The sequence below is a fragment of the Notechis scutatus genome, chromosome 3, assembly GCF_049901735.1.
Source record: "Notechis scutatus isolate UNSWTSFEM ecotype Mainland chromosome 3, rNotScu1.2, whole genome shotgun sequence".
Lineage (NCBI taxonomy): Eukaryota > Metazoa > Chordata > Lepidosauria > Squamata > Elapidae > Notechis > Notechis scutatus.
Genome location: NC_142011.1, coordinates 147,848,194 through 147,873,150, shown reverse-complemented (window position 1 = coordinate 147,873,150; position 24,957 = coordinate 147,848,194). Strand labels below are relative to the sequence as shown.

At 35.0% G+C, this 24,957-nt stretch overlaps 1 protein-coding gene across 12 annotated transcripts in view; it reads left to right on the top strand.

Annotated features, from left to right (window-relative positions):
• Nucleotides 1-24,957, top strand: part of DCDC2 (doublecortin domain containing 2) — a 48,764-nt gene that overhangs the window by 4,846 nt on the left and 18,961 nt on the right. For 8 of the 12 annotated variants that reach the window (XM_087961400.1, XM_087961393.1, XM_026669974.2 and 5 more), the window contains exons 4-6: nt 11,562-11,576; nt 20,089-20,165; nt 20,530-20,661. In XM_087961400.1, the coding sequence (XP_087817526.1) occupies nt 11,562-11,576; nt 20,089-20,165; nt 20,530-20,661 (224 nt within the window). The remainder of the gene's footprint in view (nt 1-11,561; nt 11,577-20,088; nt 20,166-20,529; nt 20,662-24,957) is intronic. The other 4 variants (XM_087961401.1, XM_087961402.1, XM_087961399.1 and 1 more) reach the window with 1 other exon arrangement.

The following is a 24,957-nucleotide window of genomic DNA, read 5'->3' as shown; positions in this document are numbered from 1 at the left end:
TTTAGGCTAACACTAGGATTTGCACCAAATTGTAGATTTATTGAGTTACTGAAACCCAGACTATGATATGCTACATTAATCTGCCTCAAGAAATAAAACAGCTTTGCAAAGTGGTTTGTGTTGACAGAGTACTGACAGTTCTTCAGCTGTTGAAAGCTCTTATCATCTAAGAATGAATTGTAAAATGACAGAAGTGGAAAAAGGCAACTTCTGAGGATCCTATACCAGTGGTGGGATTCAAATTTTTTTGCTACTGGTTTGGTCGGCGTAACTTGGTGGGCGTAATTGGTGGGCGAGGCAGGGGACGGATACTGCAAAATCTCAATTCCTTTCCCACCCCACTAAACTGCTTTCCAACTCCATTCTCATGTGCAGTGCAACAAAAGAAGACTGGGACTCGGGAGGCAGAGAATAGATGGGAGCAGGGCCAGTCAGAGGTGGTATTTGCCGGTTTTCTGAACTACTCAAAATTTCCACTACCGGTTCTCCAGAACAGGTCAGAACCTGCTGAATACCACCTCTGTCCTGTAAAATTATATTTTATATATTCTGAGGCATTGACTTAACTATTGATGTCTGACTGCACAATCGGGAACCAGAGGTGTAGACCATAAATTGTCCACCACTGATTTATGACAGAATTATTTTAATATTCAAATACATTCTGCTCTAGTTTTATACTTTTTTAGATTTTTTTGTTACATTGCCTATTCTGCACAAGGCCTTTTCTTCCCTAGAGAAAAGATTTTAAAGAATTAAATATTGAGAACACTAAACAAATATAATGTCTACTCTGTATGTGACAATGAAAATGTGTCTTAAAAATGAAGAGAAGTATTGTAATTTGAATCACTATTTTGTGTGGATCAAAATGTATAATGTACTGATTTACATAATATGGAAGATAGATGGAAGGATAACCTGAAATTTAGATGAAGTTAAAAAAAAGTGCAACGCTGTTGGATTATTTAGATATTTTTTCTTTAGAATTCTTTCCATGGTTATTGCCTCAGTTGTAGCATTAATAAATTTTGAAGATGAGCACTTAAATACTTATTACTAATATTTCTCCCTAATACTTGTTATCATACTTGGGATTGTGATTGAATCTAACTGATTTATGATTTTTGAGAATTGTTTTTAATTTTTAATTGGAAATTTTAAATAGGATTTAAACATATAGAATTTTATTCATTGGCTCAGCTAAATTCCATCAGTATTTAGAAGCCTATGCTTTGCAAGCTTTTAAGGAATGGCATGATTTCTGATATGTATTAACCCAATTAGAAGATAATTTATTCTCTTTGTAATAGATCTGCATATACAGTTTAGCATCAAATTAGATAATTTGTAAATCTAAGAAATAAAAGCTTCTGTCCACGATAAAACAACTTGGCATTGTTGGATCTTGTTCATTGCCTGGATTAAAAATTTAAATAGGATTCCCTGAAAAGTCTTGAGGTATATTGCAGGGATACCATTCAAGTCCTGGAGATTAATTCAATTTCAATTTCTTTCCTGCTTCTTTGGTTTCATCTTCTGTTATTAATCAAATAAGGTTTTCCTATTATTGCTCTTGAATTTTATGAATAGCATAGAATCTAAATACTCATCAGTAATTAGCTGTCTATTTACTATATAATCTAAGGCAATAATTAACAAATTGCCCCAACATCTCTTTCAGCTTGTCTTCAAATCGTGTCTTTTTCACATTTCACTTCTTAAATGGATATCAAGTTTTGCAATTATTTACCACATTAACCAATATTTTGGATTGTCTGTAAACAGTAACTTTCATTAGCTTGAAAACTGGGAGTTCTATATAGCCTTTATGATTATCTAATGTCTAATTAGCTGTCTAACTTGTGACAGGTGTTAAAAAGTTATTTTCTTTTATTTTGAATATTGATAGGTTTTGGATAATGTACTTTACATAATTAATTATTTCCAAAGCTATATCATATTAGCTGCCTTTTTCTCAGCTAAGATGTCCCAAAGGATGTATCTTTCCTAGGGAAACTGAAGCGCCTACTCCATGGTTATCATAGTTGGCTATTTTTGTGTACCTTTTTTCTATTGGAACACCTTTCTGATGCTGAAATATTCAAAACATTTAACAGTGTGCTGAATATATTTTTTTTTAACAAAAATTGATTTAAATTGTAACTTTTAAATTATTGTAAACTAACAGTTCTATCCCTTGAATATATCCTGAAATAGTCCCCCCCCCCCAAAGTCTGGGGTTACCAATACACTTAATAATACTTAATCTATATTTGGTCTGAAACCTTGACGCACCACTTCAAGAAAATATGTTTCTGGTAACTACACCGATCTTTTTCACTTAGCAATAGTGTACATATGCAACTTACTGAGAGAGAGGATGATTTTGGAAGTTCTTGAGCTTCAAAATATTACTTTTATAGAGGCGTGCCTTGCATCCATCATGATTATTGAGAATTGTTTTTAATTTTTAAATTGAAATTTTAAATAGGATTTAAAGTTCAGCAACCATTTGAAGTTAGAATAGTGCAAAATGAATGGTATTTATGACTGGTTTCAATAGTTATGCCCCTCCCCCCATAATATGATCAGAATTTTAACCCTTGGCAGCCTGCCCACGTTTAAGACTTCAGAGGTGCTGCAAGTCCTCCCCTCTGCCCATCTTCTCTCCATCTCTGCTCTGTTGGCTGCCTTACATTCTACCCTGAAAACACCGCCCCCACACACAATGCCCTCTGCGCCTCGGTGGCATAGTGGTTAGAGTGCAGTACTGCAAGCTACTTCTGTTGCAGCCAGCTGCCTGCAATTTGGCAGATCAAATCTCACCAGGCTCAAGGTTGACTCAGCCTTCCATCCTTCCAAAGTGGGTAAAACGGGGTCCCAGATTGTTGGGGGCAATATGCTGACTCTGTAAACCGCTTAGAGAGGGCTGTAAAGCACTATAAAGTGATATATAAGTCTAAGTGCTTATTGCTATTGCTATCGTCCCCAACTGATATTCCCTGCCTTCTTTTTCCTGCTCCTGCTGAGGCTCAAAAATGGCCAAACAGCAGGTGGGGAAACAAAGTTTCTATTTTATTACATTAATTACAAACCATTTAATTACAGACATTATTATTATTACCATTATGGGTGGAAAATCATCCCTTAATTACAAACCAATTAATTGCAAACATCATTACGTTCTATTTTATCTTGTTTTTCCATCCACCGTGCTTTATCTAGGCTCTCTTTCACATATATTCATAAGAAATAGGAAGCCTGGATTTATTCATCATGCTAAAGCAAGCTAAATTATTAGCTTGTGATATATCATGTTGTGGGTAAACTTAATATACTATAGTATGTTAGCCAGACCATTATGTTAGATATGATATCGTTTGGATCAGATAGTCTTTGATTTATGACCAGACACTTAATTCAAAGCTACAGTGGACTTCAAAAAAGCTTATTTTCCTTTGATCTGTAGGAAAAGTTACCCTGATTATATTTCTTGATCTAAATTAGAGTTTAGTATGTTGGTGACAGATTAAAAAAATAGAATTACTGTATCTTCCATTCTTTTGAATAGTAGTTTTAATTCTGATGCAAGAACTACAAAAATGGCTAGAATTGAGTTATCTTCCTTGGATGAAGGTTTTGCCAAGAAACACATTTTAACAACACTAAAATTGCTGTAGACTATGAAAAGGCCCATCCAGTCCAGGATTCTGTTTCCATATTGATCAAAAACACAAAGCACTCTCTTATGTATGCTTATTAATAGCAACTGATATTCTATTATTATTCAGAACCCTGCTAGTTCTAATTCTGGAGGCAGTATCAAATTTAATAGAATAACCATGACTAGTGTCTTCTGGTAAATATCATTAACTTCCATAAATCTACCTGTGTAGTGCTTTAACTGCTCCTATGCAAATAGTTGAGGAAGTAGTTATTGGAAAGATCAAATAATGTTAAGCAAATAATTCTAAAATGACTTCTACTTCCGAATCAGCTTCTATTCAAAGAACTTTTTGATAGATGCTATTACTAATAACATAGTGCTGTAATTCTCAAATTGTTTCTCTAATGCAGGGGTGTGAAATAGGGGATCTGCGGGCTGGATGCATCACGTGCAGGCCACACCCACCCCAGCTTTGCAAGGGGAAAAGACATCATGAAATGTCACATGATGGCAACGTGCCACCATGAGTTCGACACCTATGCTCTAAATCTATCAAAATTACTTGGAATTGTATTTCTGTCTTCCAGTATGTTAGTTATTTCAGCCAATAATATATTAGATGCAAATAACTGAAAAGCAAGTCCTCTTTCTCCTCTCCTAATCACAGGGCAAAGCTTGATTAGTCAATATGTCATCCCAGTTTGATGAGGAATGAAGGATTAATATTCCTTGAGTGTAATTTTTGAGCAATTTATGTATATATTTATCATGCCATCCAACCTGGGCATATGTAGTTGCTAATCAGACTAAATGTCATGGGCACTAAATGCTTTGCTGAAATCAAATTATATTATAACTACAGGTAGTTTTCAATATATGACCAGTTGCTTAATGATGAAAGTTATAGCAGACTTTCCAGTGCTACTAATGACCCAGATTTAAAGTTCTGAGGGGTGGTCCCCCTTCCCCCCCCCCCCATGGTCATGTGATCATATTTTGGTTGCTTAGCAGTTACTTCCAGTTTCTGGCAAAAAAATGCCCATTATGGATTCACTTAATGACCACTGCGGAAAAGGTTGTAAAAACGGGTACAGTTATGTAGTGACTTACTTAATGACTGGCACCACTTACAATTATAATTTTGAGCTCAACTACTGTTGTAAGTCAAGGACTACCTGTACAGCATTCTCTATAATCTTTCAGGGAAGTAACCCAATGAAAATATAAATTAATCTTGCAAGTTTTATTCTTGATAACATTCTGATATTTACTGATGATACTCAGCATCTACATAGATCCAACGTGAACTTCAGAATTTTCTCAGTCCCTGAATGAATAGTTTGTAGTTTTACCTTTTATTGCTCTTTTGAGCATAGGGATATTTTCCTTCCCAGTTGTCAGGTATTGTACTGTTCTTCAGGTCTGCTCAGAGATAAGATATAAAAGTTATCTAAATTATTAGCTAGTTTCTTTAATACTAATAAGGCAGTTTATTTTGTCCTAAAGATTTAAACACATTTGCAGTACATAGGTATTCATTGACTGGGTTTCTAGCAATCTCATTTTCTTTCTGCCTATTCTTTCTTTTTCTCACATGGAATATATGCCCTCTTCTTAGAGAAAATTGAATCAAAATATATATTGAGTAGTTCCTTCTTTTTTATCTGTTAGCAGTTTTTCATTTTTCTTGAGCAGCGCTATGTACTGATTTTTTAAATCTTTGTTTTGTTCTGAAGATATCTAAAGAAATCCTTTTTTATTCTTTGTGAATCTCAGCTCATTTGAAGCTGTAACTCTTCTGGTACGTTTCTACAGTTCTTAACAATCTGTACATAATCTTCCTCTTTTCATCTCATATAGGTATCCTTTAAAAAAAAATATTTCAGGGCTCCAGTAAATCTTTTGTGCAGTTACTTTGGCTGCCTTTACTACTCTACATTCTTTTGCTCATTATGATATTTCCAGCTGTGTTTTTAATATTTCCTTAGAAACTCTCACCAATCTTTTTTTTTTTTTTTGAAAATTTTTATTTGGGTTTTCACAAAAACAAAATACAAATAAAACATCTTTTTTTGAAAATAGCATGGTCCCAGGTTATCACTTTTCATGCAGACACAAAACTCAATTTCATGCTCATTTGATATTCTATTCCATATCTTATTACTGTTTTATATTTTCTACATAGTTTTTCCCCTCTTTTAATTTTCTCAACTTTATTTTAACTATCTCATCTCAATTCAAATCATTATATTTATACTTTTGTCTGTCCTGTATCAATTTCCTATTATCTTTTCTCATTAGACAAATTTTTCCCTGTAGTTACCAATTGGAGTATGACACCTTTATATCTTTTAATTTTATCCATTCAAACTCTTATTTAAGCTTCAATGTATATACCTTTAAAATTATAGCATTCAATATAATACATAACTTCCAATCAGATTCTGCTTGGTACATTCTTAAAATACACACTATATTTTTAAAAAGAAAAAATTATAAAGATATATATATATATAAAACACACATTCCATTCCAATTCAATTCTATCATTAATATTCATTAAAATCTTAACATCTTTAACATTTCTTTTCAATTAAATATCATTCTTCCTTGGGAACACTTATAAACATTCCATAGTTAATTCTTTTTTTTCCATATTTCTCACTTATATTTTTATAAATCATTAATAATAATTAAAATGTTCCCATTTAATTCTCTCATTCACTTTAATTCATTTATTTATTAACAAACATTCCACTACATTACAGTAAATATTTTATCAATTTTAGTCATATTTTCTAAATTTATTTCTGTTTGTAATATAACAATGCTATTTTATGTACCTTTGCAGAATCCCTTTTACAATTAAATTTTCACCCATTATCTCTAAACAAGCTTATGGTTACAATTCTTATATCTTTTCCCTGTTTCTCTATTTCTTGTTTCTGTCTTTTACAATTTCTTTTCCTTACCTTCTTCCCCCTCTTCTTCTCCCTCCCCTTTTTACCCCCTCGTCTCTCTACTTCTAACTCTCTCATCTGTAATCCCCTCTTCTGTTGCTTTCTAATATACTTATCTTTCAAATTGTTCTTCTTCTTTTTGGTTGTTTTTTCTGGCCTTAAACCTTTCTCTCTCTTTCCCCCCTTTCATTTTTCCCCCCACTTAAAATTATTTGATCATTAAAGATGGCTTCTTCTTTGTCCCAATCTTCTTGTTCTGCAAGCGTTTCTTGTTGTTTCTCATAGTTCCAGATCTCCATTTCTAAGAATTGAAATACGAAGCCAAAAGAACCTCTCCCTTCTTGTGCATCTTCTTTCCATTTTTTAAGTTCTATTTTCAGTTCTTCTAAGAGTGATACCATTTTAAAGACTTTTAAACAACCACCCAGTTAATTTTAGTCATCTAGATGCAAAAACCAAAAATCACCAAATAATCCAAATAATCCAAGGCTGTTTCTTCTTGCTTCTTTTTTCCACTTTCTCTTCCTGGGGTTCTATTATTTTGTTGCCAAGTTTCAGTTAAAATGTATTTTTGAGGAATCTTGTTAAAGTTTCACTGTAAGTTCCTTTTAGTTACAGTTCCATTCCTTAGTTCCAGGCAGTCTCCTCCATTTTTCCAGATCCTGCCCTTTTATTCTTTTTTTTCTCCTTTCCTGCTTTTAAAAACTTAAATATCCAGAAATCTTTATTATCCCTTTGACTTTTATTTTCAGCTTAGATGCCTATTAATGTCAAAGTGGATTTTTTTTCAATTTCTTACTTAAGTCTCTTGGCTGTCAGTATAAGGAAGGGAAGTATTTTCTGTTGGTTATCATCATATTAGGAACAGCTCTTCTTCATTCTCTGAAAGAAAAGTCATCAATAAGAAAAGTAGGGAATTTGCAGAACAACCAAATTTAGCAGAGCTTAGCTTCTAGTAGTTGTCTTGAAGCTTCCCATCACTCCTATTTCATGTCTCTTGGAAACATCTGCAGTAATTGCTGTTGTACCTATTGTTCTGTTTTGTTTTGGATTATAATCTTCCCAGAGGATAATTGTTAATAGCCTGACCATAAAGACTGTAAATATAAGTCATTTCGTATGTACAAAAAAAAGTTGGTGCCTGGAATCTTACAGAAACTTCTTGTTTTGTAAGATGCCAGAACAACAATCTTCTTTTTGTAAAAGACAAATGTTTATTTTAAAATGACATTCAAAATAAATACTTGTTTCATGAACCTTTTGTACTGTGTAAAAATTTTGCATTGTTTGAGCAGTACTGTAAAGCTGTAGAATAAGCAAGAAAATATTGCAATCTGTACAGGAGAGGGAGAAAAAACACTTAATTTTTATACAGTTTGACTAATCCAGCTCTTAACTACTGCATGTTTTTAAAGATGTAGCTCTGTAAGTTGTTTGGTAGTTAGTATCTTGGTAACCTAATGAGCACTGCAAGACATACACTGTTATTCTTTTGAAGTAAATACCTTGAGGATTCAATGTACTGTAGTATTGACCAGAAAGCCTGTGGAAACAAAAATGTTATTTCTAGTTTACATGTGTAGTGATAATTGTAATTGTGTCTGAAGAGATGATAATTGTGTCTGAAGAGATGATTCCAACTTTCAGCAAAATTGCATATGCTGATTTATTAATATACAGTACATTTAGAAAGTCATAGTAATTGCAACATGTTAAGTACATCTCGTTACAGTGGGCAAGTCTGTATATTTATTTATTTAGAAAATTTATATAGCTGCCCAACTCATGGTGACTTCAGGTAGCTTGCAGAAATAAAACCTCAATACAAAACTCAATAAACCTCCATATCTTTGGTGACCAAGAACTCAACCAACCACTTGATTAGCTCCATATCATCCTATGATCCCCAGGCCCATTGGCAAAATCAGGTCTTCAGGTTGCCTTTCAAAAGAGTGTCAGAGTGGGAGCCAAGTTTATTTATGCAGCGATGATGTTCCACAGGGAGGGAGCCACATAGAGAAAACTTTCTTCTTGGTCCCATCAATGACCCTCCTTTAAGTGAAGGGACCCAGTATATATCCCTATGTCTTTGTTCTGATGGGTTGAATAGATATAACTGGGAAAAGATGGTTCTTCAAATAACAGGGCTGCAGATAAGGACTTTAAAGATGACAACCAACACCTTGAATTGAACCTGGAAGCAAACCAGCAGTCAGTGCAGCTCCCACAAAAGAGGTGACACATGTGCAAATCTAGCCTTGCACAAAACCATGCAAGCCATCGCATTTTGAATCCGATACTTTTCATCTTAATACAAACCTGTCCATTCAACAGTCTTAATAGTGATGTGTAAATGGAATGGTTGTCTGTTCTCCTAATGTGTGTTTCCTTGTAAGTGTTGAAAAATGAATGGGTGATGGAGAAACAGAGGGAATTTATAGAGAGGATGCATGGTAAGTATAAAGCTTATGAGGGAGCAAAGCAATAGCAATAGCACTTGGACTGTATACCGGACATTAATACAATTGAGTGAGTCCAGAAGTATTTCACCAGAAGAGTACTACACTCCTCCGCTTGCAAAAGAATAGCCTACATCACCAGGCTTGAAATTTTGGGCTTGGACAACCTAGAACTACGCCGCCTACAGTTAGTCTTAAGCATAGTACACAAAATTATCTGCTACAATGTCCTACCAGTCAACGACTACTTCAGCTTCAACTGCAACAACAGAGCATACAACAATAGCATACAATAGATACAAACTCAATGTAAACCACTCCAAACTTGATTGCAGAAAGTATGACTTCAGCAACAAAGTGGTCAATGCCTGGAATGCGCTACCTGACTCTGTTGTTACATCCTCTAACCCCCACTCTTTTAACCTTAAACTATCCACTATTGACCTCACCTCATTCTTAAGAGGTCTGTAAGGGGTGTGCATAAGTGCACAATCGTGCCTACCATCCTTGTCCTATTGTTCCCATTTATTTGTACCTATTTCTTATATTTTTACTCATGTTTATACTTATTCCTATTGTAAGCGATTGACAAATCAAATAAATAAAATAAATAAATAAAAATACCAATTCATAGTGCTTTATAGCACACAGTTTACAGAGTTAGCATATTGCCCCCCCCCCCCCAAAAAAAACAACAACAACAACCCCTGGATCCTCATTTTACCAACTTCAGAAGGATGGAAGGCTGAATCAACCTTGAGTCAGTCAGGATTGAACTCCTGGCAATTATCTGGATTGGCCTGCAATACTGCATTCTAACCACTGTGCCACCACAGCTGTATGTTGCATAGATGTGCTTTTTAGGATTCCGTATGTATAAGTGATTGGTTGATATATATGCCAAGGCTACTTCTGTGGGAACACACAAATCTTTCATGGATTTGTAAGAGATAGGAGAAGAAAAAGGATCCTCTTTAATATTGAGTTTTGCAGCTCTCAATAAAAGACTCAGCAGGATAGCTGCACATGGGAATAGATTAGTGACAATTCTGAAGCATAAAAATAAATATTTAATATGAAGACAATGTGATTTGAGTTTGAGAAGGAATCAGGCTTTTTTCAGTATAGTAATTGTTTCATAATTTCAGTTTAAACTGAAAGATATACAGTATATACATTGTATGACATTATGCACAAAATGCTATGAAGGTTTTTCAGCTGTTTACATGTTTATGGAAATGAATATTTTATACATATGGTCTTAAACAAAGTATAAAGCATTTAAGAACCATGCAGTTCATATCGTCTCTGATTGAGGGGTCTACTTCCGAATCATTTTATTTAAATGGGTATCTATGAGAAGTAATAGCAAACTGCAATATTTAAAAAAGATTATATGCTCTTTTCCATCCCTCTCCTTCTCCCTCTCCCCCTTTCTCTCTTTCTCTCCCCTCATAGTAATTACAAGTCAAGAGTAAAACATACATGTAAAACAGCTTATAAAACTCTAAAATGTCAAAATCTTTATGTGCACTTTATCTGTTTGCTTTATTTAAAAGGTGCCAGAATTTGAAAACGGATTAATGTTGTTGTAAGCTTAATGCCATTGCGCATTTGTCAGGCTTCAGCAAGTTTTTACCTTAAGACCTAAAAAGTGCTATGGTAACAATAAAACAACTATATTTTTTTTCTTGCATCAGCCAAACTGAAAATTGCTTTTGTTAGAATGGCAGAATTAAAATAACAAATCTATATGACTGCATATAAATAAGAGAAATATCCAACTCTTGAGGCAGAAGATCCAATATTGTACTGCTTTCAGAATAGGTATATGCTATATATGTTATATGTGGTGTATTGCAAAGTTATGACCAAGGTACTCAACATATCATTTTGTTTTTTACCTTGAAAAATAACCATGATTTGCTATCTTGGTTAAGTAACATTATATAATGATATCCTAATCAAAAGAGCTGAAAGATGTTATAATATTAATATTGTTAATTTAACATTTAATTTAACGTTTAAAATTTAACATTTTCAGACCATACTTTATATAACTGAGTTTATTTACACTTGTGTTTGTACCCTATTGATTGGATAGTTATGGAAGGTATTTATTACACACAGCAAAATCATTGAAGAAGTTACACTTTTTGCACCTTATTGTTTGACTCAGAGCCTTAATGAAAGCCCTCAAATAGTAAAGATTGAGGCCTGAGTGTGACAGTAATAATTAATAAAATTAATAAATAATAATAATTATTAAAGCTTTAATTAATCATTAAAATAAGTTTTTTCATTTCTGAGCAACATATATCTTGTTCATTAATATTGAAATAGCGGTGTTAAGAAAAGGTTGTTAATAAACATGATATTGGGTGAACTTCATAACACTTTATGTAGTATATGTGATATTGCAAAGTTATGACCTAGATGCTAAACATGTCACTTTTTTTTTTTTGCCAACAGTTATCTCTGGAAGATGTAAGTGTCTATACTGTTTATTATTAGTATTTATTATTAAACTATTGCCTGAATATTTGACAGTCTATATGACTGAAAGTAAAATATCCAACTCTTGAAGCAGAAAATAGAATGTAAATATCTATAAAAAAAATCAGAATGAATGTCATCAAAATATCGCTATGAATTATGTCTGACTATATGTGCATAAGTTGAGAAGTGTTAATCTATACAGGTAGTCCTTGACTTCCAACAGTTCATTTAGTGACCATTTGAAGTTACATCACTGAAAAAAGTGACTTATGGCCATTTTTCACACTTATGACCATTGTAACATCCCCATGGTCATGTGATTTACATTCGGATACTTGACAACTGACTCAAATTTATGATGGTTGCAGTGTCCCAGAGTCATGTGATCTCCTTTTGTGACCTTCTGACAGGCAAAGTCAATGTGGAAACCAGATTCACTTAACAACCGTATTACTAATTTAACAGCTGCAGAGATTCACTTAACAAATGTGGCAAGCAAATTTGTCAAATGGTACAAACTCACTTAACAAATTTCTCTCACTTAACATACATTTTGGGCTCAATTGTTGTAAGTTGAAGAATACCTGTACAATGTCTTTCCTACCTCCAATCAGTAATGTAAGCTCTTGTATGCATAGACCCTAGCGACTGCTTTTTCATTGGGAGACTGATTTTAGACCTTTTTTTTCTCCTGCCGTCCTCTGAAGAAATTCATATCGCAGTTGTAGACAGTTAATCACAGCTAGACTGAGTCAAGTAAGTTGGCAAACAACGGCAACGGGGCCTGCTGGGATTGTGGTTGCTGGTCACCGTGAAGAAATCCACACCCTTCCCAAAATGACAGGCATGCTACTCTATACAAATTGGAAGCAAACCCCACACTCATAATGATGATGTTATCTACTTGTATAATGCAAGGAAACAACCAATTTAGAGAGCATCAAGAATTCCACATAAAACAATTTAAAACATAGCTAAATCTAACTGACAGCAACACCGGTCTCCATTTCTATCCATACCTTATTCTTGGAATCCATCTTTGCTTCCATTATGTCCATATATGACTTTGTAAAATGCCTTTTATTTTTTATAATTTATAACTGTCTCTTTGAGAAGCTTTATCCAATCACAACTTTCTTCATTCCCCCACTTTCAATCAATTCAGTCATTTTGTGTGTATAATATATAATATAATATGATGTGATATATAAGTATTGAAATGCAATCCTGATTTATTCTGTCTGTAAAATCAAACTCAGCTTATTTCTTTTGTAATGGGCATATACCCATTCAGTCAACATTCATTTAGTACACATTTGTTCTGAACCCTATTGCTTCATTCTTGACCCTATTCAATCTTTCATGCTAAAATTAATTGTAATTATGTATTTCCCCCACTCCTTATTTTTGATGGAACCTATTTAGAAATGATTGACATCTTGAACAGAGGACAGATGTCAAGAGTTGTTTAATCTTCCTCCTATCATCCATTTGTCTATTTAGTATCTCATAGTTCCTACTTCAACCTCACTAAAGGAATGACTCTCAAATCCGTGGGATAGGAATGAAATTTAGATCAGGCAAATGATTAACAGGACTAAAGAATTCCTTTCTTTTCCCATGTTACCAGTCTCCCCCTTAATAGTTCACTTTTCTGCAAGCTTTTCATTAATGGAGAAAGAAAGAATTGCACAGAAAATGCAACTATAGATAGTGTACTGTATCTATACTGGTTCATAAATAACCTATGCTGACTGTAAATGATCTATCAATATAAAAATTAAATTTTGCTAGAGATCAGCACCAGAGTACCCTATTGGCTCATTGGGAATTATCCTAGGGATTCCTTCTTGTGCTTAGGAATGCTGACTCTTAGGCAAGATAGATATGGATAGATAGATAGACAGGCAGACAGGCTATATGATTAAGTTACTGTGTCTGAATGTATGTACTTACGCATTCAGTATAAGAATTAGTTACAGCTTTTTTTGCACCTACTGAGGATAAATACAAACTCCATTAATCCATATAAGTTATTTATTAGTACCAATAGATAACTCTTTCCAAATAATCATTGAACAGAAGAAATGGGGGATAACCTTATACCTGACGTCTGTATATTCCACTGATTTTCTGAAATAGATTGTACACGTATAAGCTGCAAACTCTGTCCCTTTGCAGATGAGATTGGAAAATTAGCATGAATCTAATATTCTGCTTAGTAAGCTCTTCAGTAATGGGAAAAGAGTTAATTTTTAAGGTGTATCTGTTTTAAAATAATTTATAGAAATGATTTCATAGGAATTAATATGATTGGGAAATCAATATAAAAAGACACAAGTCATGAGTTTTCTGGGAGAACATCCCGTATATGGAGTACCATCACAGAAAAGGATCTCTCCCTTTTAGAGATCCAGCTCTCCTCCTTAATAGAATAGAATAGAATAGAATAGAATAGAATAGAATAGAATAGAATAGAATAGAATAGAATAGAATAGAATAGAATACTTCATTGGCCAAATGTGATTGAACACACAAGGAATTTGTCTTGGTGTAAATACTCTCAGTATACATAAAGAAAAGGTACATTCGTCAAGAGTCAAGAATCATAAGGTACAACACTTAATGATAGTCATAGGGTACAATCAACAATCAAATCATACTAGGAAACAGTCAATATAAATCGTAAGGATACAAGCAACAAAGTTACAGTCCTACAATCACAAGTGGGAGGGGATGGATGATAAGGAGTGATGAGAAGATTAACAGTAATAGTAGTGCACACTTTGTAAATAGTTGAACAGTGTTGAGGGAATTATTTGTTTAGCAGAATGATGGCATTCAGGAAAAAACTGTCCTTGTGTCTAGTTGTTCTGGTGTGCAGTGCTCTTTAGCGTCATTTTGAGGGAAGGAGTTGAAACAGTTTATATCTGGGATGTGAGGGGTCTGTAAATATTTTCACAGCCCTCTTTTTGACTCGTGCAATATACAGGTCCTCGATTGAAGGCAGATGGGTAGCAATTGTTTTTTCTGCAGTCCTAATTATTCTCTGAAGTCTGTGTCTGTCCTGTTGGGTTGCAGGACCAAACCAGGCAGTTATAGATGTGCAGATGACAGACTCAATAATTCCCTTGTAGAACTGAATCAGCAGCTCCTTGGGCAGTTTGAGCTTTCTGAGTTGGCGCGGAAAGAACATCCTTTGTTGTGCTTTTTTGATGATGTTTTTGGTGATGAAACCTGGAAGAAGGTTGTGTTTGTAAATTCATGGCAGCTATGTTTTCATTCAGTATTGAAGAATATCAGGTTTTTGAAACGTTTTGAGATATGTGGGGAATGGCAAAGAAAGAAAGATGGCTGTAATCTGATAATTTATTCATAGAATGCCATATAAGAGTGAAAGTAAGAAAACTGAATTGCAAGTAAATTCTGGGAGAAGATGGCAATAGAGTATGAATGGTAAAGAAATACATAATACTGTATGGTAGTCAGAAACCTGGCTTTGGGCCCATGTCCTTTCACATCTGCTCCTTAGAAGGGACCTTGGAATTCTTTTAGTTCAAACCCAGGGGTGGGATCCTACCGGCATAACAACTGGTTCGGTGAGCATGCATGCGCACTATTTACAAATAACCGATTCTGGCAAGTATTCACCTTCTCCAGCTGACAACCGGCACTCAGCTGTGCCTTGCAAAGCAGCTGAAGAGGAAAAAAGCAGGGAATAAAGCACAGCCTAGATCCCGGGTGGGCAGGTGGGCCAAACAGAAGACCACAAGATTGTTGCAGCGAACCAGTTCAGTGTCAGCTGCTTTTCGGAGCTACTGGTTCTATAGAACTGGGCCAAGCTGATAGAATCCCACCCCTGTCCAAACCCCTGCAGGAGACCCTGTAAAAATGGCTGTCCAGTCTCTAAAAAACCTCCAGTGATGGAGCACCCACAACTTCTGAAGGCAAACCATTCCACTTCTTTATTGTTCTAACTGTCAGGAAATTTATCCTTATTTCTATGTTGGATCTCTCCTTGATAAGTTTCCATCCATTGCTTCTTGTCCTGCATTCAGGTGCTTTGGGAATGGGTTGACTCCCTCTTCTTTGTGGCAGCCCCTGAGATATTGGAACACTGCCATCGTGTCACCCCTAATCCTTCTTTTCATCAAACTAGACATACCCAGTTCCAGCAAGTGTTCTTTATATGTTTTAGCCTCCAGTCCCCTAATGATCTTTGTTGCTCTTTGTACTGTTTCTAGAGTATCTTTTTATATTGTGACAACTAAAACTGAATGAAATATTCCAAGTGTGGTTTTACATCACACCACATGCTATATTTTGAATGAAATACTTGAATTATGAAATATATTTTTGAGTTTTAGTACATTTTAATGTATTTCATTTATTATCTAAATGTTGAATGGATGGAATGAGATATAGGCCGGTGCAAGACACTTTTCAAATCAGCATAACTTTGCAAATCTCAAATGCAAATCTCTAAAATAAATGCCTTATTTTAGAACTTGTTTTCTAGAAAGGCCAAGGCAGTCTGAAGTACTAATGATTTATTATTAGAGATTTGTCTAAAAACAGGTTTCTGCAATATTTATATTTGGAATACAGAATTTTCCAGAAGTATATAATGATACTACACCATAGTAATAATAAGTTCAGATCATTTATTTCCAATGAAGAGCAAAAGTGTTAAACTTTTTATTTTATGGACTATACTTGGACTTTGACTAGCAAGCCAGGGATCATACTCCAATAAATTGATTTTTGTGTATGCGCGCTTGCACATTTTTGAGTCAGTGTTGGGTGGACAAATTTCTACTGTTTACTTGGCTAGGTTTTGGAAGTGCTTTGTCATTGCCTTCTTTCTAGGGCTGAGGGAAAGTGACTAGATCAGAAACAAAAATATTGGACAGGACAAAGGCTAAGCATGATTTTATCCAATTAATGTAAAATTATTTACATTAATTAAATTCAGGTAATATGAGTATAGTATTTCTTGTATATTCTATTATTATAATTTCTGCTATATTAAAATAATAAATTGAGAGCAATTTTTGAAAGAACTCTATGGAGAATTTCACATTCAAGGCTCTTGTGGGTACTGTTTATGTATGTGTAGCTTAGACAACTGTCTTCTATAATATGTTGACTTGTTAAAACAGTTAGATTTCATCAGCATGCAGAAAATATAATTGCACACTCTGGGGATATTTTGAGTGGCTTGTTATAGTATAGCTTTTCAGTATTTCAGTATAGCTTTTCAGTAGGACAAAGATTTTTTAAAGAGTCATAAAAATGCAGAGTATATAGAAAAGTGTGGTGGAAACTCCAGCTAGACTGAAGGCAGGTTAAGAGGGGGCTGAGCTTAGAATCCTGGCATTGCAGGAATTGGTTAATCTTCAAAGCGTAAGATTTTTGAAAGGATTGAGATTGGAAGCCTGGTTACTGAAAAACCTGTTTCTAGAATACATATGTAAAAGTGATGATGCTCTATGGGTTTTAGCTTTACTTTTTGTTTCTAGTAATTAGTACCAAAAAAGATTTTAGCTGGGAATTGACATGTATACACTGCAGTGGCGCAGTGGTTAGAGTGCACTACTGCAGGCTACTTCTGCTGATCACCGGCTGCCAGCAGTTTGGCAGTTCGGGTCTCACCAGGCTCAAGGTTGACTGAGCCTTCCGTCCTTCCGAGGTCGGTAAAATGAGGACTCAGATTGTTAGGGGCAATATGCTGAACCGCTTAGAGAGGGCTGTGAAGCACTCTGAAGCGGTATATAAGTCTAAGTGCTATTGCTATGTATACACTAAAACATTTTCCTAATTCCACCGAATAAAAAATGTTTTATTACTTGATGACTAAAGCATTGTCATTCCACAGATAATGCTTCCTATAATGCATTACACATAATATTTTTCACTGGGATTGTGTACATATTCATTTGTGAGACTCTGGATTATTGAGGAAGTTCCATTGACTAAGGAATGATTCATGAATATAAATAACCTATTTGAATGCTTTTCTTGAACATCTGAATATTGCTTTTCAGAATATTTGAATGTTATTATTTATTATTATTTAATTATTAATTATTATCATTCAATAATCCTGAATAATATAGCACCATTTGTATGATTTTTCAGGTTTACGTTCTGCACAAAATATTCCGGATAAGAAACCTATATTAAAAAAAACCAATCAATTTCAACCAATTAACCTCAGCTACAAATTGGAAATTACTATGCTTTAAAGCAGAAGCAGCATGGAAGAAAAATCTGATTTATTTCAACAGTAACAAAGATAAAAAGCTATTATGTCAAAATAAGATCATCAGAAAAAAAATTCAAAATCCATTGGATTTCAGAATTCCGGAGAACCTAAGCACTGCTTTGTGGCAGTTTGCTCCTAATTATTACTATAGAATAAAGGAAGGAAAGCATACACAGATAGTTCTTGGTTAATGATAGAAATTGGGGCACAAATTTCTGCCTCTAAGTGACGTGGTCATAATGTGTGATGTCACTTGAATCGATCACTTAGTTATGGCAATCATATGATGCGAGATGCAAATCTTTGTTGCTGTTGTTAACTGAATCCCATTAGTTATTAGGTAGGACCCATCCTTAGCCAAGTCATTACTGGCTTGGTCTCTCCCAGCTCGAACCTTGGTAAGGTAAGGAACTGCCTGCTCTTGAACTCCTCTCGCCTGCCTATCTCCCCCACCATCTGTCCGTTTGGCCTTCCATTTACCTGCTGTCCCCAACGCCCAGCTCTGCCCACCACACTTTGTGCCACTATTGTGAACCAGCCAGGGGCCCTGTTTATGCACCATTCAGGCCTCTTGTTTGTGTCCCACCCAGGGTCATCTTTCACTCAAAAAAACCCCTAGTATGTGAAATAAGGATTTAGGGGTGCTGGCATAAAACAAGGAGCTGGTGAGAACAGAGATAGTGAATACTGGAATACCAAAGAATATCCTGGGCAGAGCACAGAAGATGCCCTGCCTGCACCATCATGAAAGAAGTCCCCAGCTAGCACAGTAGTTGTGTGTTACGTGGTGGGCATAAGTGGAGATGGGCAAGGCTGGGTGGTAAGGGAAGTTGGCCACAATGGGAGGCAGCCAGCCAAAGGATGGTCATAAATGCAGGTGGGTCTATAAGTGGGCTTGAATTTCGTTCATGTGACATAGGCATACTGCAACAGCCAGAATATTGAATGGTTGGTGAACAAATGGATGTTCAAGAAGACTATTCTGTTTTTTGTCAATTTGAATGCAATGTGAATCTCACGCAATGTGAGATTGCTACTTATCCTGGATAAGTATATCATTATATTTAATTATACTGTATAAATATAACATATTTAAAACGGGCCTGTGTATGTATAGTATATATAAAGTACACACACACACACATACACACACACAAACACAAACACAAAGCATGTGATTCTTCCTTTTCTTTTGCTCCTGGTTCTGTGTCCTGCTCAAGTTCTAAACATTATTGTGCAGTATCTTTTCCATTTCCTTACATTTTTGTCTGCTTGTCAGGATTACAGTTTAAAAATGTTAGTTAAGCATATTTTGTGCGTGTTTAAAATGTAAAACTGGTTCTTGGGTTCAAAATAAAACACAGTCTGAAAGCACAGGTGGAAGGGTTTTGTTCAGTGGTGGGATTCTTTTTTTTTTACTACTGGTTCTGTGGGCGTGGCTTGGTGGTCATGGCAGGGGAAGGATACTGTAAAATCTCCAGTCAGAGGTGTGGTATTTGCCAGTTCTCCGAACTACTCAAAATTTTCTGGTCAGAACCTGCTGAATACCACTTCTGGTTTTGTTCCCCCCCTCCCAAATCTTGGTGTGTTCCATATCTAGTAACTCCAGTTTCTTGTTCTGGTTATAAAGGAAACTGTTACGAATTAATCTCAGGAATCATGGTGTGTTGAAAGAGCAAACTGCAGTTTAATAATTTAATGCATATTACATCCAAACCAAGCTTAAGCAGCATTTACAACATATACCATGTTTCAACATTTTTGAATGTAAGAAATTTTAAAGATAAACATAACCTTTTCCAGCTAGAGGCACTAGGTCATAGTGACAAATGGGAGAGATATCTTTCCGAGCCACTAGGCATGAACTATGAAAAACACCTAAGAAATGAGCAGAACTGACAACAGTGGGAGCCTGGGAGGGCAGCTTTTCTGTGACTGTTAATTCCACAACATCCCCTGGCATATTAATAATGACAGTAATTCACTTTTTAAGCTCAAGTCATCTACATAGCAACAAGAAAAACCAAAGGCTGGATGAGAAAAGCAAAAGAGAAACCCTGCAAATGTATATCTAAAAGGCAACTATAATTACACAGTGGTGTGCACTGGTATAATTGATTGATAATGTACAAAATCTTTTAAAGTACTGATGGAAAAGATTTTTTAAAATAGTTTTAAAACAAATTAATGCAGTATAAATGTATGACTTTTTTGGGGTGTGGTGTCTTTCAGGTGAAGCCAGTTTCCCACAGCAGAATTAATGTATCTGCACGCTTTCGAAAACCACTTCAGGAGCCATGCACTATATTGTAAGTATTTAGTTATTTATATCATTTATACTCTTCCTTTAGCCAGAGAGTCTCTTAGTGTCATGTACAGATTAATAAAAAAGAGTTCCTACCCTGCAGCTTACAGCCTAAAAAGACATAATAAAAAAGGGAAAGGTAGTAGAGTATAAAAAGGAAGTAAAGATTATTCAGATGACCATTCTTAACATGTAAGTAGAATGCTTTTTTCTTTCCTTTACCTGGGGAAATGACCATTAAGTGATCACTGGGGTGTGTGACTAAATCTAAAAATAATTGACATATCAGTCAGCCTTGCTTGTTTTCTAATAAGCATACTTATTGCTGAATATTCAGCTAATTGTTAATTTTCTGTAATTTTATTTAGCCTGGTTGCTAATGGTGATCTTGTAAGCCCAGCAGTGCGTCTTTTCATCCCAAGGAAAGCACTAAACCAGTGGGATCGGGTTCTTGAGATGGTTACTGAGAAAGTTACACTCAGAAGTGGAGCTGTACACAGGTAAGATAAAATTGCCTAACAGATACTGTTGTTCTTTCAGATGACTTCCTCTGAACTGTTACTCACCAGGAACAGCTTCTAATGTGAATGTGCTGTAGAATTTTATATTTCCAACTGATTCTTTATCACCTTTATTACTTGATATTAATAAGTTCATGAAGCTTCTGTATGTGCATTTTCAGTATTCATTTGTTTGACAGTTGTTGCCTGGATTTCTACTGGCAAGAAGAATCCTGTAAGTAATTTTCCATCAAGAGAAAATCCATAGGCTTTATGGACATAAAGTATTTTCTGATTACAAAGGAATGGTTGACGCTAAACATATTTCAGAAGTAAGTTTTGGTAGAGATTATATTATGAAGACAAGTCTTTGCATCAGAATGAGACAACTCATTGTGGCCGACTCGCCCCGGCCAATTCACTGTAGCCTACATGCCATGGAACAATTCAACATGGGATAACTCAAGTAGAATCTGAGCTCACTGCAGCTTTGAGGGCTTCTAACTTGAGAAGGTTCAAATCTAAAGCAAGACAAGACCTGCTGCAATTCACTTGTCCCTCTCTTGAGTTTTCCCTTGTTGAATTGTCTTGTGGTGAGTTGGCTGCTGTGTATTATCCCATAATGAGTTGGCCAGGGCAGGTCGGCCATGGCAAGATGGTTGCAGTGAGTTGTCCTACACCCTTCTTGCATTACCAACAATATGGTGCTAAGCAGAAATCCAGATAGCATGCATTTCATTGACATCTGTATAAGAAAGAAAAGCCCAGAGTGAAAGGAAATGTTGTATTTAGACATGTCAATAGTCTCTTTGTTTTAATTGTTTATTTGTCATTTTCAGAAATGTGTGTTGATTCAGTAAAGGTATTATCTAAATTAAACAATAACTGGTTTTACCATAATTTGACATGGCCAGAAAGGGGCAGGGGTCAAAATCTTAGTTACAGTCAAAAGAGATTTTCCTTATTCTCTGATCATCTACTTTAGAACTGAGTTTTTCTAAAGCCAAGTAGAAATTCATTGCTTTCATGAATATTATGATCAGGTATAGAATCAACTGATGCTGATCAGAATGCTGTTTCATTGGTGCTGGAGATAATATACAAGAATCTAACTTTTAGATCTTCAGTGCAAAATGTCCATTGCCTTATATCAAAAATAACCTTGCTAAACTCTAAGATAACAGGGATTTCAAACCAGGGTGACTCTCCATTCTGTAGTCTTTATATTGCTCCCTCCAAACATTAGATTTGTGATCCTACTTTTACATTTCTGCTTTTCCCTTAGATTTTCCCTGCTCATATTTAGAGGCTATTGCTTATCTGAGTGGCCCAAAAAATCTATCCAATATGAGTAATGTCACTTCACTATGAAGGAATTCATCATGAAAGTGCTTAAAAATAGATAAAAATATATGATTTCTGTTGGCCTATGGACTGCATCTCCACATTAGATACAAATAGCCTTTTCCTCATTCACTACATAACACATTCCATTTCAAATACTAAAAATGTAGGAACAGGAGTATATTAGCTACCCTTTCATATGGAGCTGATTTTTCTCATAAGTAGTGGGAAAACGCATGAAATTGACACTTCATGATTATATTTGGCATGAAAAGATGATTAGGACTGTTCGAAGAGTGTACAGTATGAGAATGTGCAGGTACTTGTTTGGGGTATAAAAGTAGTATATTACCATAATTGGTTTTTTATACTCAGCATTATATGATGCTTTCATTTAAAGAAAAAAACCGTTATGAGCAATTTGCAGGAATTGGACTAAAACAAATAGAATAGATTATAACTCTGGATTCAGTAAAGCTTTCAGTTTGAGAAAATGACACATTATGAAATGGACACAAATTTTCCAAATTTATAGCAGTACGGTACCTCAATTCATTTGGCTTTTCTTTAGTGCTACATAGAACAGGTATCTTTAACATCCTGTTTATTTCATCCTCTTTTAATATCACGTTTGGGATGGAAATTATTACCCAAATTATTTATTTGGATTTATTTTACTGTATTTCTGCTTTTTTGTTTGAAGTAGTTCAAATATTATAAAAATATGTCCTTCGAGGGTTTGAGCTAGCATTTTCCTCATGAATAGAATAAACTGAGAGAACACATTTATCCAAACATGTGTTAAGAACAGTGCAGCCCTCTGTTGTGATCCTCTTCTCCCTTCTAGCCAAAATAGTTACATCTGACAAAGGTGAAAGTGATGTCATTTAATTAATAATTGACAATACTGATGACTGTTTTTCCTTGTGAATGCTTTCCATTATAGTGGAGTCTTTCTGCCTTTTCCTTTATATTTTACAGTTTTGAGAGACAAATTACCTTATTTCTACAAGATTTATGATCTGATTCTCAGTTACTTATCTTTAACCTTAGAAACTACTTTGGAGGGGATATTAGTTTTGGAAGTATGGGATTTTAAGCAATTCTTAGGTAAGCTACTCTTAAGCATCTATTCAACACAAAGAATGAAAAACAAGTTTCAAATTGATAGTGCTTTCTATTGCTATGACAGTATTAACTCTGAAGGACATTAATTTCCATGTTATAATTGATTTTTTTTAGAATTGCTAACTCAATCCAAATAACTCCCTTACTTTATGGGAAAATTGTCTCAAATGGCAATCCCATGACTCTGGGACGCTGTGATGTTATAATTGAAAGCTGGTTGCCGAGCAGCCGAATTCCAATTGCATGACCACAGGGATGCTGCAATGGCCACAGCTATGAGGATCTGTCATTAGTAGCCGCCATTCAGTGCCACTGCCTTGTGAGAAGGTGTCAGGGAACATTGTAAATGAGGGTCACGTGACTATGGCAGTGGTACTGAACGCAGTATGAAATGGCAAGAACTTTTCAAAATTTCATTCCCATGGGTGTAATGGGTCCCAACATTCTGCAGGTCAGCCCATTTGAGGTACCTTGGTTGATAAATTTCTGCCTTATGCTGCACTGTTTTGCCCAGTTGAAAATTTCAGATGTAAAAGTTTTAGTAGTGTGTAGATATTTCAACAGTGCATTGTGCTTATTTATTTGGCTTTTCTAGTTTTCTATAAATCGAGTTTTTGTATTTGATACCTTTTAAGAGAGAGCACACTAAAGCTACTAAAATGTATTACTGGTTAATAATTAACAGGTGAGTTACTGTGATTTATGGTAACAAGACTCCATTAGTCAAAATTCCAGTAAAGACTGTTAATTCTGATAAAGACAAAACTCTGTGTTAAATGAATGGGCAATTAATTTTTCAGTACAGCACAGCAACAATACTGGTTCTTTTCCCCTTTCAGTTACGCCCATCATTTATAGGATTAGTGATATTATTCCTTGTATATCAAAACAAATTACCAATTCACCTCATTTTTAACAACTCCTTAAGCTAAAGATAGGAACAGAAAATTAATTGCTGTTAATCCCCATCTCCAGTAGCACAAATATTTGAGCCTGTCTAATTGAAATAGATTTGGAAATGAAGATGGAGATCCACTTATTTTATTGGCAAATAAAAATTACACAAGCTAGGATGTCAAATGAAGTGGTGTAGGAAAACAGGAGCATGGTGCTAAAAAAGAGATGGTCGATTTGCAGCCCTTAGCCTCTATGTTGCTTATCAAGCCCTCCAGATTCAGTTTGCTGAAATCCACAAGAATTGCCAAATTTTGTCATAGGGTTTTTTTCAGTTTTAAAAGTAAATGCATTTTTTTCCCCTTAAGCCAAGCGCTAAAATAATACAAAAGCAATTAAAAGGGCAGACATTTCTATTCTGACCTCTTAGTCAACATAATTGTATCACTATCATTGTGACTATAGATTAGAAGACTAAAACAAAACAAAACATAATTTTTAAAAAGTGATCCCTGGCTACAAAAATGTCATTTGCCTGTGATGTAGGAACTGGGTATCAAAAGGATGCTGGCATAGTGCCTATCAGAGACACATACAGTATTGCCAAAATTCTTTGTTTTTTTTTTCTAGATACAGAGCCCTAGAGCTATCTGTCAAAGGTATCTGTTACCTCTTCTGGCTTTCCTTAATGTTTTTTTTTCCTCATTAGAAAAAGATGGAAACAATAAATATACAATACAATTTTACGTGGTCTTTCCCTCCCCAAATAATATTCTGTGAATAGCTTAGAGAGAAATTGGACAATAAAAGCCTTATGTGGAAGCACATTAAGGCTCATGTCATTACTTTTTTTTTTCCCCATGAATTTTGAGATCCGGTCTAAAAACCAATGATAATCCCCTTCATAAATACTATTCTGCTGCACAGCTT